The sequence below is a fragment of the Salvelinus alpinus genome, chromosome 16 (assembly GCF_045679555.1).
Source record: "Salvelinus alpinus chromosome 16, SLU_Salpinus.1, whole genome shotgun sequence".
Taxonomy (NCBI): domain Eukaryota; kingdom Metazoa; phylum Chordata; class Actinopteri; order Salmoniformes; family Salmonidae; genus Salvelinus; species Salvelinus alpinus.
Window position 1 is genome coordinate 33,620,813 of NC_092101.1, and position 13,599 is coordinate 33,634,411.

General features: G+C 59.6%; 1 protein-coding gene across 1 annotated transcript in view; it reads left to right on the forward strand.

The window, feature by feature from the left end:
• Positions 1–13,599, forward strand: part of LOC139541390 (KICSTOR complex protein SZT2-like) — a 173,931-nt gene that overhangs the window by 80,087 nt on the left and 80,245 nt on the right. The window contains exon 48 of the mRNA XM_071345992.1: positions 13,005–13,089. Within this exon, the coding sequence (XP_071202093.1) occupies positions 13,005–13,089 (85 nt within the window). The remainder of the gene's footprint in view (positions 1–13,004; positions 13,090–13,599) is intronic.

Genomic DNA, 13,599 nt, shown 5'->3' on the forward strand with positions numbered 1-13,599 from the left:
CGCTCTCTGTGTCTCGCTCTCTGTGTCTCGCTCTCTGTGTCTCGCTCTCTGTGTCTCGCTCTCTGTGTCTCGCTCTCTGTGTCTCGCTCTCTGTGTCTCGCTCTCTGTGTCTCGCTCTCTGTGTCTCGCTCTCTCTCTGTCTCTGTGTCTCGCTCTCTCTCTGTCTCTGTGTCTCTGTCTCTGTGTCTCGCTCTCTGTGTCTCGCTCTCTGTCTCTCGCTCTCTGTGTCTCGCTCTCTGTCTCTCGCTCTCTGTGTCTCGCTCTCTGTCTCTCGCTCTCTGTGTCTCGCTCTCTGTGTCTCTGTGTGTCGCTCTCTGTCTCTCTGTGTGTCGCTCTCTGTCTCTCTGTGTGTCGCTCTCTGTGTGTCGCTCTCTGTGTGTCGCTCTGTGTGTCGCTCTCTGTCTCTCGCTCTCTGTCTCTCGCTCTCTGTCTCTCGCTCTCTGTCTCTCGCTCGCTCGCTCTCTGTCTCTCGCTCTCTGTCTCTCGCTCGCTCGCTCGCTCTCTATCGCTCGCTCGCTCGCTCTCTGTCTCTCGCTCGCTCGCTCGCTCTCTATCGCTCGCTCGCTCTCTGTCTCTCGCTCTCTGTCGCTCGCTCGCTCGCTCTCTATCGCTCGCTCTCTGTCTCGCTCTCTGTCTCGCTCTCTGTCTCGCTCTCTGTCTCGCTCTCTGTCTCGCTCTCTGTCTCGCTCTCTGTCTCGCTCTCTGTGTCTCGCTCTCTGTGTCTCGCTCTCTGTGTCTCGCTCTCTGTGTCTCGCTCTCTGTGTCTCGCTCTCTGTGTCTCGCTCTCTGTGTCTCGCTCTCTGTGTCTCGCTCTCTGTGTCTCGCTCTCTGTGTCTCGCTCTCTGTGTCTCGCTCTCTGGCTCTCTGTGTCTCGCTCTCTGTGTGTCGCTCTCTGTGTCTCGCTCTCTGTGTCTCGCTCTCTGTGTCTCGCTCTCTGTGTCTCGTCTCTGTGTCTCGCTCTCTCTCTGTCTCTGTGTCTCGCTCTCTCTCTGTCTCTCTCTGTCTCTGTGTCTCGCTCTCTGTCTCTCTGTGTCTCGCTCTCTGTGTCTCGCTCTCTGTCTCTCTGTGTCTCGCTCTCTGTGTCTCGCTCTCTGTCTCTCTGTGTCTCGCTCTCTGTGTCTCGCTCTCTGTCTCTCGCTCTCTGTCTCTCGCTCTCTGTGTCTCGCTCTCTGTGTCTCGCTCTCTGTGTCTCGCTCTCTGTGTCTCGCTCTCTGTGTCTCGCTCTCTGTGTCTCGCTCTCTGTGTCTCGCTCTCTGTCTCTCGCTCTCTGTCTCTCGCTCTCTGTGTCTCGCTCTCTGTGTCTCGCTCTCTGTCTCTCTGTGTGTCGCTCTCTGTCTCTCTGTGTGTCGCTCTCTGTGTGTCGCTCTCTGTCTCTCGCTCTCTGTCTCTCGCTCTCTGTCTCTCGCTCGCTCTCTGTCTCTCGCTCGCTCTCTGTCTCTCGCTCGCTCTCTGTCTCTCGCTCGCTCTCTGTCGCTCGCTCGCTCTCTGTCTCTCGCTCTCTGTCTCTCGCTCGCTCTCTATCTCTCGCTCGCTCTCTCGCTCTCTGTCTCTCGCTCTCTGTCTCTCGCTCTCTGTCTCGCTCGCTCTCTGTCTCGCTCTCTGTCTCGCTCTCTGTGTCTCGCTCTCTGTGTCTCGCTCTCTGTGTCTCTGTGTGTCGCTCTCTGTCTCTCTGTGTGTCGCTCTCTGTCTCTCTGTGTGTCGCTCTCTGTGTGTCGCTCTCTGTGTGTCGCTCTGTGTGTCGCTCTGTGTGTCGCTCTCTGTCTCTCGCTCTCTGTCTCTCGCTCTCTGTCTCTCGCTCTCTGTCGCTCGCTCGCTCGCTCTCTATCGCTCGCTCTCTGTCTCGCTCTCTGTCTCTCGCTCTCTGTCTCGCGCTCTCTGTCTCACGCTCTCTGTCTCTCGCTCTCTGGCTCTCGCTCTCTGTCTCTCGCTCTCTGTCTCTCGCTCTGTGTCTCGCGCTCTCTGTGTCTCGCGCTCTCTGTGTCTCGCGCTCTCTGTGTCTCGCGCTCTCTGTGTCTCGCGCTCTCTGTGTCTCGCGCTCTCTGTCTCGCGCTCTCTCTCGCGCTCTCTGTGTCTCGCTCTCTGTGTCTCGCGCTCTGTGTCTCGCGCTCTGTGTCTCGCTCTCTGTGTCTCGCTCTCTGTGTCTCGCTCTCTGTGTCTCGCTCTCTGTGTCTCGCTCTCTGTGTCTCGCTCTCTGTGTCTCGCTCTCTGTGTCTCGCTCTCTGTGTCTCGCTCTCTGTGTCTCGCTCTCTGTTTCTCGCTCTCTGTCTCGCTCTCTCTCTGTCTCGCTCTCTCTCTGTCTCGCTCTCTCTCTGTCTCGCTCTCTCTCTGTCTCGCTCTCTGTGTCTCGCTCTCTCGTGTCTCGCTCTCTGTGTCTCGCTCTCTGTGTCTCGCTCTCTGTGTCTCGCTCTCTGTGTCTCGCTCTCTGTGTCTCGCTCTCTGTGTCTCGCTCTCTGTGTCTCGCTCTCTGTGTCTCGCTCTCTGTGTCTCGCTCTCTGTGTCTCGCTCTCTGTGTCTCGCTCTCTGTGTCTCGCTCTCTGTGTCTCTGTGTCTCGCTCTCTGTGTCTCTGTGTCTCGCTCTCTGTGTCTCTGTGTCTCGCTCTCTGGCTCTCTGTGTGTCGCTCTCTGTGTCTCGCTCTCTGGCTCTCTGTGTCTCGCTCTCTGGCTCTCTGTGTCTCGCTCTCTGTGTCTCGCTCTCTGTGTCTCGCTCTCTGTGTCTCGCTCTCTGTCTCTGTTTCTCGCTCTCTGTCTCTGTTTCTCTCTCTCTGTCTCGCTCTCTCTCTGTCTCGCTCTCTCTCTGTCTCGCTCTCTCTCTGTCTCGCTCTCTCTCTGTCTCGCTCTCTCTCTGTCTCGCTCTCTGTGTCTCGCTCTCTGTGTCTCGCTCTCTGTGTCTCGCTCTCTGTGTCTCGCTCTCTGTGTCTCGCTCTCTGTGTCTCGCTCTCTGTGTCTCGCTCTCTGTGTCTCGCTCTCTGTGTCTCGCTCTCTGTGTCTCGCTCTCTGTGTCTCGCTCTCTGTGTCTCGCTCTCTGTCGCTCTCTGTGTCTCGCTCTCTGTCTCGCTCTCTGTGTCTCGCTCTCTGTGCTCTCTGTGTCTCGCTCTCTGGCTCTCTGTGTGCTCGCTCTCTGTGCTCTCTGTGCTCGTCGCTCTCTGTGTCTCGCTCTCTGGCTCTCTGTGTCTCGCTCTCTGGCTCTCTGTGTCTCGCTCTCTGTGTCTCGCTCTCTGTGTCTCGCTCTCTGTGTCTCGCTCTCTGTGTCTCGCTCTCTGTGTCTCGCTCTCTGTGTCTCGCTCTCTGTGTCTCGCTCTCTGTGTCTCGCGCTCTCTGTGTCTCGCTCTCTGTGTCTCGCTCTCTGTGTCTCTGTCTCTGCTCTCTGTGTCTCTGCTCTCTGTGTCTCGCTCTCTGTGTCTCGCTCTCTGTCTCTCTGTGTCTCGCTCTCTGTCTCTCGCTCTCTGGCTCTCTGTGTGTCGCTCTCTGTGTCTCGCTCTCTGGCTCTCTGTGTCTCGCTCTCTGGCTCTCTGTGTCTCGCTCTCTGTGTCTCGCTCTCTGTGTCTCGCTCTCTGTGTCTCGCTCTCTGTCTCTGTTTCTCGCTCTCTGTCTCTGTTTCTCTCTCTCTGTCTCGCTCTCTCTCTGTCTCGCTCTCTCTCTGTCTCGCTCTCTCTCTGTCTCGCTCTCTCTCTGTCTCGCTCTCTCTCTGTGTCTCTCTCTCTGTGTCTCGCTCTCTGTGTCTCGCTCTCTGTGTCTCGCTCTCTGTGTCTCGCTCTCTGTGTCTCGCTCTCTGTGTCTCGCTCTCTGTGTCTCGCTCTCTGTGTCTCGCTCTCTGTGTCTCGCTCTCTGTGTCTCGCTCTCTGTGTCTCGCTCTCTGTGTCTCGCTCTCTGTGTCTCTGTGTCTCGCTCTCTGTGTCTCTGTGTCTCGCTCTCTGTGTCTCTGTGTCTCGCTCTCTGTGTCTCTGTGTCTCGCTCTCTGGCTCTCTGTGTGTCGCTCTCTGTGTCTCGCTCTCTGGCTCTCTGTGTCTCGCTCTCTGGCTCTCTGTGTCTCGCTCTCTGTGTCTCGCTCTCTGTGTCTCGCTCTCTGTGTCTCGCTCTCTGTGTCTCGCTCTCTGTGTCTCGCTCTCTGTGTCTCGCTCTCTGTGTCTCGCTCTCTGTGTCTCGCTCTCTGTGTCTCGCTCTCTGTGTCTCTGTCTCTGTCTCTGTGTCTCTGTCTCTGTGTCTCGCTCTCTGTGTCTCGCTCTCTGTCTCTCTGTGTCTCGCTCTCTGTCTCTCGCTCTCTGTCTCACGCTCTCTGTCTCTCGCTCTCTGGCTCTCGCTCTCTGTCTCTCGCTCTCTGTGTCTCGCTCTCTGTGTCTCGCTCTCTGTGTCTCGCTCTCTGTGTCTCTGTCTCTGTCTCTGTGTCTCGCTCTCTGTGTCTCGCTCTCTGTCTCTCTGTGTCTCGCTCTCTGTCTCTCGCTCTCTGTCTCACGCTCTCTGTCTCTCGCTCTCTGGCTCTCGCTCTCTGTCTCTCGCTCTCTGTCTCTCGCTCTGTGTCTCGCGCTCTCTGTGTCTCGCGCTCTCTGTGTCTCGCGCTCTCTGTCTCGCGCTCTCTGTCTCGCGCTCTCTGTCTCGCGCTCTCTGTCTCGCGCTCTCTGTCTCGCGCTCTCTGTGTCTCGCGCTCTCTGTGTCTCGCTCTCTGTGTCTCGCGCTCTGTGTCTCGCTCTCTGTGTCTCGCTCTCTGTGTCTCGCTCTCTGTGTCTCGCTCTCTGTGTCTCGCTCTCTGTCTCTGTTTCTCGCTCTCTGTCTCTGTTTCTCTCTCTCTGTCTCGCTCTCTCTCTGTCTCGCTCTCTCTCTGTCTCGCTCTCTCTCTGTCTCGCTCTCTCTCTGTCTCGCTCTCTCTCTGTCTCGCTCTCTGTGTCTCGCTCTCTGTGTCTCGCTCTCTGTGTCTCGCTCTCTGTGTCTCGCTCTCTGTGTCTCGCTCTCTGTGTCTCGCTCTCTGTGTCTCGCTCTCTGTGTCTCTGTGTCTCGCTCTCTGTGTCTCTGTGTCTCGCTCTCTGTGTCTCTGTGTCTCGCTCTCTGTGTCTCTGTGTCTCGCTCTCTGGCTCTCTGTGTGTCGCTCTCTGTGTCTCGCTCTCTGGCTCTCTGTGTCTCGCTCTCTGGCTCTCTGTGTCTCGCTCTCTGTGTCTCGCTCTCTGTGTCTCGCTCTCTGTGTCTCGCTCTCTGTGTCTCGCTCTCTGTGTCTCGCTCTCTGTGTCTCGCTCTCTGTGTCTCGCTCTCTGTGTCTCTGTCTCTGTGTCTCTGTCTCTGTGTCTCGCTCTCTGTGTCTCGCTCTCTGTCTCTCTGTGTCTCGCTCTCTGTCTCTCGCTCTCTGTGTCTCGCTCTCTGTCTCTCGCTCTCTGTGTCTCGCTCTCTGTGTCTCTGTGTGTCGCTCTCTGTCTCTCTGTGTGTCGCTCTCTGTCTCTCTGTGTGTCGCTCTCTGTGTGTCGCTCTCTGTGTGTCGCTCTGTGTGTCGCTCTCTGTCTCTCGCTCTCTGTCTCTCGCTCTCTGTCTCTCGCTCTCTGTCTCTCGCTCGCTCGCTCTCTGTCTCTCGCTATCTGTCTCTCGCTCGCTCGCTCGCTCTCTATCGCTCGCTCGCTCGCTCTCTGTCTCTCGCTCTCTGTCTCTCGCTCGCTCGCTCTCTATCGCTCGCTCTCTGTCTCGCTCTCTGTCTCGCTCTCTGTCTCGCTCTCTGTCTCGCTCTCTGTCTCGCTCTCTGTCTCGCTCTCTGTCTCGCTCTCTGTGTCTCGCTCTCTGTGTCTCGCTCTCTGTGTCTCGCTCTCTGTGTCTCGCTCTCTGTGTCTCGCTCTCTGTGTCTCGCTCTCTGTGTCTCGCTCTCTGTGTCTCGCTCTCTGTGTCTCGCTCTCTGTGTCTCGCTCTCTGTGTCTCGCTCTCTGTGTCTCGCTCTCTGTGTCTCGCTCTCTGTGTCTCGCTCTCTGTGTCTCGCTCTCTGTGTGTCGCTCTCTGTGTCTCGCTCTCTGTGTCTCGCTCTCTGTGTCTCGCTCTCTGTGTCTCGCTCTCTGTGTCTCGCTCTCTGTGTCTCGCTCTCTGTGTGTCGCTCTCTGTGTCTCGCTCTCTCTGTGTCTCGCTCTCTGTGTCTCGCTCTCTGTGTCTCGCTCTGTGTCTCTGCTCTCTGTGTCTCGCTCTCTGTCTCTCTGTGTCTCGCTCTCTGTGTCTCGCTCTCTGTCTCTCTGTGTCTCGCTCTCTGTGTCTCGCTCTCTGTCTCTCGCTCTCTGTGTCTCGCTCTCTGTGTCTCGCTCTCTGTCTCTCGCTCTCTGTGTCTCGCTCTCTGTCTCTCGCTCTCTGTGTCTCGCTCTCTGTCTCTCGCTCTCTGTGTCTCTGTGTGTCGCTCTCTGTCTCTCTGTGTGTCGCTCTCTGTGTCTCGCTCTCTGTCTCTCGCTCTCTGTCTCTCGCTCTCTGTCTCTCGCTCGCTCTCTGTCTCTCGCTCGCTCTCTGTCTCTCGCTCGCTCTCTGTCTCTCGCTCTCTGTCTCTCGCTCGCTCTCTATCTATCGCTCGCTCGCTCGCTCTCTGTCTCTCGCTCTCTGTCTCTCGCTCTCTGTCTCTCGCTCTCTGTCTCTCGCTCTCTGTCTCGCTCGCTCTCTGTCTCGCTCTCTGTCTCGCTCTCTGTGTCTCGCTCTCTGTGTCTCGCTCTCTGTGTCTCGCTCTCTGTGTCTCGCTCTCTGTGTCTCGCTCTCTGTGTCTCGCTCTCTGTGTCTCGCTCTCTGTGTCTCGCTCTCTGTGTCTCGCTCTCTGTCTCGCGCTCTCTGTCTCGCGCTCTCTGTCTCGCGCTCTTTGTCTCGCGCTCTCTCTCGCGTCTCGCGCTCTCTGTCTCGCGCTCTCTGTCTCTCGCGCTCTGTCTCGCGCTCTCTGTCTCGCGCTCTCTGTCTCGCGCTCTCTGTCTCGCTCGCTCTCTATCTATCGCTCGCTCGCTCGCTCTCTGTCTCTCGCTCTCTGTCTCTCGCTCTCTGTCTCTCGCTCTCTGTCTCTCGCTCTCTGTCTCGCTCGCTCTCTGTCTCTCGCTCTCTGTCTCGCTCGCTCTCTGTCTCTCGCTCTCTGTCTCGCTCTCTGTCTCTCGCTCTCTGGCTCTGTCTCTCGCTCTCTGGCTCTGTCTCTCGCTCTCTGGCTCTGTCTCTCTCTCTCTGGCTCTGTCTCTCTCTCTCTGGCTCTGTCTCTCGCTCTCTTGCTCGCTCGCTCTCTGGCTCGCTCGCTCTCTTGCTCGCTCGCTCTCTGGCTCGCTCGCTCTCTGGATCGCTCGCTCTCTGGCTCGCTCGCTCTCTGGCTCGCTCGCTCTCTGTCTCGCTCGCTCTCTGTCTCGCTCGCTCTCTGTCTCGCTCTCGCTCGCTCGCTCGCTCGCTCTCTCTCTCTGTCTCGCTCGCTCGCTCTCTGTCTCGCTCGCTCTCTCTCTGTCTCGCTCGCTCGCTCTCTCTCTCTGTCTCGCTCGCTCTCTCGCTCGCTCTGTCTCGCTCTCTCTCTCTCTCTCTCTCGTCTCGCTCGCTCTCTCTCTGTCTGTCTCGCTCGCTCGCTCTCTCTCTGTCTCGCTCGCTCTCTCTCTCTGTCTCGCTCGCTCTCTCTCTCTGTCTCGCTCTCTCTCTGTCTCGCTCGCTCTCTCTCTCTCTCTCTCTCTCTGTCTCGCTCGCTCGCTCTCTCTCTCTGTCTCGCTCGCTCTCTCTCTCTGTCTCGCTCGCTCGCTCTCTCTCTCTGTCTCGCTCGCTCTCTCTCTGTCTCGCTCGCTCGCTCTCTCTGTCTCGCTCGCTCTCTCTGTCTCGCTCGCTCTCTCTGTCTCGCTCTCTCGCTCGCTCTCTCTCTCGCTCGCTCGCTCGCTCTCTCTGTCTCGCTCGCTCTCTCTGTCTCGCTCGCTCTCTCTGTCTCGCTCGCTCTCTCTGGCTCGCTCGCTCGCTCTCTCTGGCTCGCTCGCTCGCTCTCTCTGTCTCGCTCGCTCGCTCTCTCTGTCTCGCTCGCTCCCCGCTCTCTCTGTCTCGCTCGCTCGCTCTCTGTCTCGCTCGCTCGCTCTCTCTGTCTCGCTCGCTCTCTCTGTCTCGCTCGCTCTCTCTGTCTCGCTCGCTCGCTCTCTCTGTCTCGCTCGCTCTCTCTGTCTCGCTCGCTCTCTCTGTCTCGCTCGCTCGCTCTCTCTGGCTCGCTCGCTCGCTCTCTCTGGCTCGCTCGCTCGCTCTCTCTGTCTCTCTCTCTCTGTCTCGCTCGCTCTCTCTGTCTCGCTCTCTCTGGCTCGCTCGCTCTCTCTGGCTCGCTCTCTCTGGCTCGCTCTCTCTGGCTCGCTCGCTGTCTCGCTCGCTCTGTCTCGCTCGCTCGCTCGCTCTCTCTGTCTCGCTCGCTCTCTCTGTCTCGCTCGCTCTCTCTGTCTCGCTCGCTCTCTCTGTCTCGCTCGCTCTCTCTGTCTCGCTCGCTCTCTCTGTCTCGCTCGCTCGCTCGCTCTGTCTCGCTCGCTCTCTCTGTCTCGCTCGTTCTCTCTGGCTCGCTCGCTCTCTCTGTCTCGCTCGCTCTCTCTGTCTCGCTCGCTCTCTCTGGCTCGCTCGCTCTCTCTGGCTCGCTCGCTCTCTCTGGCTCGCTCGCTCTCTCTGGCTCGCTCGCTCTCTCTGGCTCTCTCGCTCTCTCTCGCTCGCTCTCTCTCTCTGGCTCGCTCGCTCTCTCTCTCCGGGCTCGCTCGCTCTCTCTCTCTGGCTCGCTCGCTCTCTCTGGCTCGCTCGCTCTCTCTCTCTGGCTCGCTCGCTCTCTCTGGCTCGCTCGCTCTGTCTCGCTCGCTCTCTCTGGCTGGCTCGCTCCCTCTCTCTGGCTCGCTCGCTCTCTCTGGCTCGCTCGCTCTCTCTGGCTCGCTCGCTCTCTCTCTCTGGCTCGCTCGCTCTCTCTGGCTCGCTCGCTCTCTCTCTGGCTCGCTCGCTCTCTCTCTCTGGCTCGCTCGCTCTCTCTCTCTGGCTCGCTCGCTCTCTCTCTCTGGCTCGCTCGCTCTCTCTCTCTGGCTCGCTCGCTCTCTCTCTCTGGCTCGCTCGCTCTCTCTCTCTGGCTCGCTCGCTCTCTCTCTCTGGCTCGCTCGCTCTCTCTGGCTCGCTCGCTCTCTCTGGCTCGCTCGCTCTCTCTGGCTCGCTCGCTCTCTCTCGCTCGCTCGCTCGCTCTCTCTGTCTCGCTCTCTCTGTCTCGCTCTCTCTGTCTCGCTCGCTCCCTCTCTCTGGCTCGCTCGCTCGCTCTCTCTGGCTCGCTCGCTCTCTCTGGCTCGCTCGCTCTCTCTGGCTCGCTCGCTCTCTCTGGCTCGCTCGCTCTCTCTGGCTCGCTCGCTCGCTCTCTCTGGCTCGCTCGCTCGCTCTCTCTGGCTCGCTCGCTCGCTCTCTCTGTCTCGCTCGCACTCTCTGTCTCGCTCGCTCTCTCTGGCTCTCTGGCTCGCTCGCTCGCTCGCTCTCTGTCGCTCGCTCGCTCGCTCTCTGTTTCGCTCGCTCGCTCTCTGTCTCGCTCGCTCGCTCTCTCTGTCTCGCTCGCTCTCTCTGTCTCGTTCGCTCTCTCTGTTTTGCTCGCTCGCTCTCTCTGTTTCGCTCGCTCGCTCTCTCTGGCTCGCTCGCTCGCTCTCTCTGGCTCGCTCGCTCGCTCTCTCTGGCTCGCTCGCTCGCTCTCTCTGGCTCGCTCGCTCGCTCTCTCTGTTTCGCTCGCTCGCTCTCTCTGGCTCGCTCGCTCGCTCTCTGTTTCACTCGCTCGCTCTCTCTGGCTCGCTCGCTCGCTCTCTCTGTCTCGCTCGCTCTCTGTCTCGCTCGCTCTCTGTCTCGCTCGCTCGCTCTCTGTCTCGCTCGCTCGCTCTCTGTTTCACTCGCTCGCTCTCTCTGTCTCGCTCGCTCTCTGTCTCGCTCGCTCTCTGTCTCGCTCGCTCGCTCTCTGTCTCGCTCGCTCGCTCGCTCTCTGTTTCACTCGCTCGCTCTCTCTGTCTCGTTCGCTCTCTCTGTTTCGCTCGCTCGCTCTCTCTGGCTCGCTCGCTCGCTCTCTCTGGCTCGCTCGCTCGCTCTCTCTGGCTCGCTCTCTCTCGCTCTCTGTCTCGCTCGCTCTCTGTCTCGCTCGCTCGCTCTCTGTTTCACTCGCTCGCTCTCTCTGTCTCGCTCGCTCTCTCTGTCTCGTTCGCTCTCTCTGTTTCGCTCGCTCGCTCTCTCTGGCTCGCTCGCTCTCTCTGTCTCGTTCGCTCTCTCTGTTTCGCTCGCTCGCTCTCTCTGGCTCGCTCGCTCGCTCTCTCTGGCTCGCTCGCTCGCTCTCTCTGGCTCGCTCGCTCGCTCTCTCTGGCTCGCTCGCTCGCTCTCTCTGGCTCGCTCGCTCTCTCTGGCTCGCTCGCTCGCTCTCTCTGGCTCGCTCGCTCGCTCTCTCTGGCTCGCTCGCTCGCTCTCTCTGGCTCGCTCGCTCTCTCTGTCTCGCTCGCTCTCTCTGGCTCGCTCGCTCTCTCTGGCTCGCTCGCTCTCTCTGGCTCGCTCGCTCGCTCTCTCTGTCTCGCTCGCTCTCTCTCGCTCGCTCTCTCTGTCTCGCTCTCTCTGTCTCGCTCTGTCTCGCTCTCTCTCTCTGGCTCGCTCTCTCTGGCTCGCTCTCTCTGTCTCGCTCGCTCTCTCTCGCTCGCTCTCTCTCGCTCGCTCTCTCTGTCTCGCTCTCTCTGTCTCGCTCTCTCTGTCTCGCTCTCTCTCTCTGGCTCGCTCTCTCTGGCTCGCTCGCTCGCTCTCTCTGTCTCGCTCGCTCTCTCTCGCTCGCTCTCTCTGTCTCGCTCTCTCTGTCTCGCTCTCTCTGTCTCGCTCTCTCTCTCTGGCTCGCTCGCTCTCTCTGGCTCGCTCGCTCTCTCTGGCTCGCTCGCTCTCTCTGGCTCGCTCGCTCTCTCTGGCTCGCTCGCTCTCTCTGGCTCGCTCGCTCTCTCTGGCTCGCTCGCTCTCTCTGGCTCGCTCGCTCTCTCTGGCTCGCTCGCTCTCTCTGGCTCGCTCGCTCTCTCTGGCTCGCTCGCTCTCTCTGGCTCGCTCGCTCTCTCTGGCTCGCTCGCTCGCTCTGGCTCGCTCGCTCGCTCTGGCTCGCTCGCTCGCTCTCTCTGGCTCGCTCGCTCGCTCTCTCTGGCTCGCTCGCTCGCTCTCTCTGGCTCGCTCGCTCGCTCTCTCTGGCTCGCTCGCTCGCTCTCTCTGGCTCGCTCGCTCGCTCTCTCTGGCTCGCTCGCTCTCTCTGGCTCGCTCGCTCGCTCTCTCTGGCTCGCTCGCTCGCTCTCTCTGGCTCGCTCGCTCTCTCTGGCTCGCTCGCTCTCTCTGGCTCGCTCGCTCTCTCTGGCTCGCTCGCTCTCTCGGCTCGCTCGCTCTCTCTGGCTCGCTCGCTCGCTCTCTCTGGCTCGCTCGCTCGCTCTCTCTGGCTCGCTCGCTCGCTCTCTCTGGCTCGCTCGCTCGCTCTCTCTGGCTCGCTCGCTCGCTCCTCTCTCGTCTGGCTCGCTCGCTCGCTCTCTCTGGCTCGCTCGCTCGCTCTCTCTGGCTCGCTCGCTCGCTCTCTCTGGCTCGCTCGCTCTCTCTGTCTCGCTCGCTCGCTCTCTCTGTCTCGCTCGCTCGCTCTCTCTGTCTCGCTCGCTCGCTCTGTCTCGCTCGCTCGCTCTCTCTGTCTCGCTCGCTCGCTCTCTCTGTCTCGCTCGCTCGCTCTCTCTGTCTCGCTCGCTCGCTCTCTCTGTCTCGCTCGCTCGCTCTCTCTGTCTCGCTCGCTCGCTCTCTCTGTCTCGCTCTCTCTGTCTCGCTCGCTCGCTCGCTCTCTCTGTCTCGCTCTCTCTGTCTCGCTCGCTCGCTCTCTCTGGCTCGCTCGCTCGCTCTCTCTGGCTCGCTCGCTCGCTCTCTCTGGCTCGCTCGCTCGCTCTCTCTGGCTCGCTCGCTCGCTCTCTCTGGCTCGCTCGCTCGCTCTCTCTGGCTCGCTCGCTCGCTCGCTCTCTCTGTCTCGCTCGCTCGCTCTCTCTGTCTCGCTCTCTCTGTCTCGCTCGCTCTCTCTGTCTCGCTCGCTCTCTCTGTCTCGCTCGCTCTCTCTGTCTCGCTCGCTCGCTCTCTCTGTCTCGCTCGCTCGCTCTCTCTGTCTCGCTCGCTCGCTCTCTCTGTCTCGCTCGCTCGCTCTCTCTGTCTCGCTCGCTCTCTCTGTCTCGCTCGCTCTCTCTGTCTCGCTCGCTCTCTCTGTCTCGCTCGCTCGCTCTCTCTGTCTCGCTCGCTCGCTCGCTCTGTCTCGCTCGCTCGCTCGCTCTCTCTGTCTCGCTCGCTCGCTCTCTCTGTCTCGCTCTCTCTGTCTCGCTCGCTCGCTCTCTCTGTCTCGCTCGCTCGCTCGCTCTCTCTGTCTCGCTCGCTCGCTCTCTCTGTCTCGCTCGCTCTCTCTGTCTCGCTCGCTCTCTCTGTCTCGCTCGCTCTCTCTGTCTCGCTCGCTCGCTCTCTGTCTCGCTCGCTCGCTCTCTCTGTCTCGCTCGCTCTCTCTGTCTCGCTCGCTCTCTCTGTCTCGCTCGCTCTCTCTGTCTCGCTCGCTCGCTCTCTCTGTCTCGCTCGCTCTCTCTGTCTCGCTCGCTCTCTCTGTCTCGCTCGCTCTCTCTGTCTCGCTCGCTCTCTGTCTGTCTCGCTCGCTCTCTGTCTCGCTCGCTCGCTCTCTGTCTCGCTCGCTCGCTCTCTCTGTCTCGCTCGCTCTCTGTCTCGCTCGCTCGCTCTCTCTGTCTCGCTCTCTCTCTGTCTCGCTCGCTCTCTGTCTCGCTCGCTCTCTGTCTCGCTCGCTCTCTGTCTCGCTCGCTCTGTCTCGCTCGCTCTCTCTCTGTCTCGCTCTCTCTGTCTCGCTCTCTCTGTCTCGCTCTCTCTGTCTCTCTGTCTCGCTTGCTCTCTCTGTCTCTCTGTCTCGCTCGCTCTCTCTGTCTCGCTCGCTCGCTCGCTCTCTCTCTCTGTCTCTCTGTCTGTCTGGCTTGTGCTCTCTCTGTCTGGCTCTCGCTCTCTCATGGTGTGTGTCTGTCTGTCTCTCTCTCTCTCGGTCTCTCTCTTTCTGTGTGTCTCTGTCTCTCTCTAAGCACTACTTCTATCAGAGCAGAGAGCTTCCTGACTCTGATATCTACCTCTACAATAAGCCTGGGGGCCAGGGGACCGGAGGGAAAGGTAATGACGTTCTCACTCTCCATGTTTTCAGTGTGTGTGTGCGTGCGTGCGTACTCGTGTGTGCACCTGTTTTTTTAAGCTGCTGACTTAGAGAGCGTGATATCACGGGTTGTGCTGACAGCCTCTTTCCATATTTATACCTCCCACCACATAAAACAATGCACAGCAAATGATCACAGCACTGCCTTGCCTTGCATAGCTAATAAACACTAATCTGATTTCTCCTGTTCTGCTACGATGCTACTGGTTAGTGCTACACTCATTCTCCAAGTGACTGGACTGTCACTCTCCAGCTTCCGTATGAGATGTGTGGTGGTAACTTTTCTGAATTTGAATGATCGCCTGTTGTTTTGCATTACTCTGTTTGAGGTTCAGGTATTATTTATCTGTTGACAGGCACATACTATTGTCGTGTGTGGTGGTGGGTGGGTGAGTGTGCAATATGGCCACCTGTCAGTTATGATTAGCCTATAGTAAGACAGTACTCCGGTTGTGATTAGCCTATAGTAA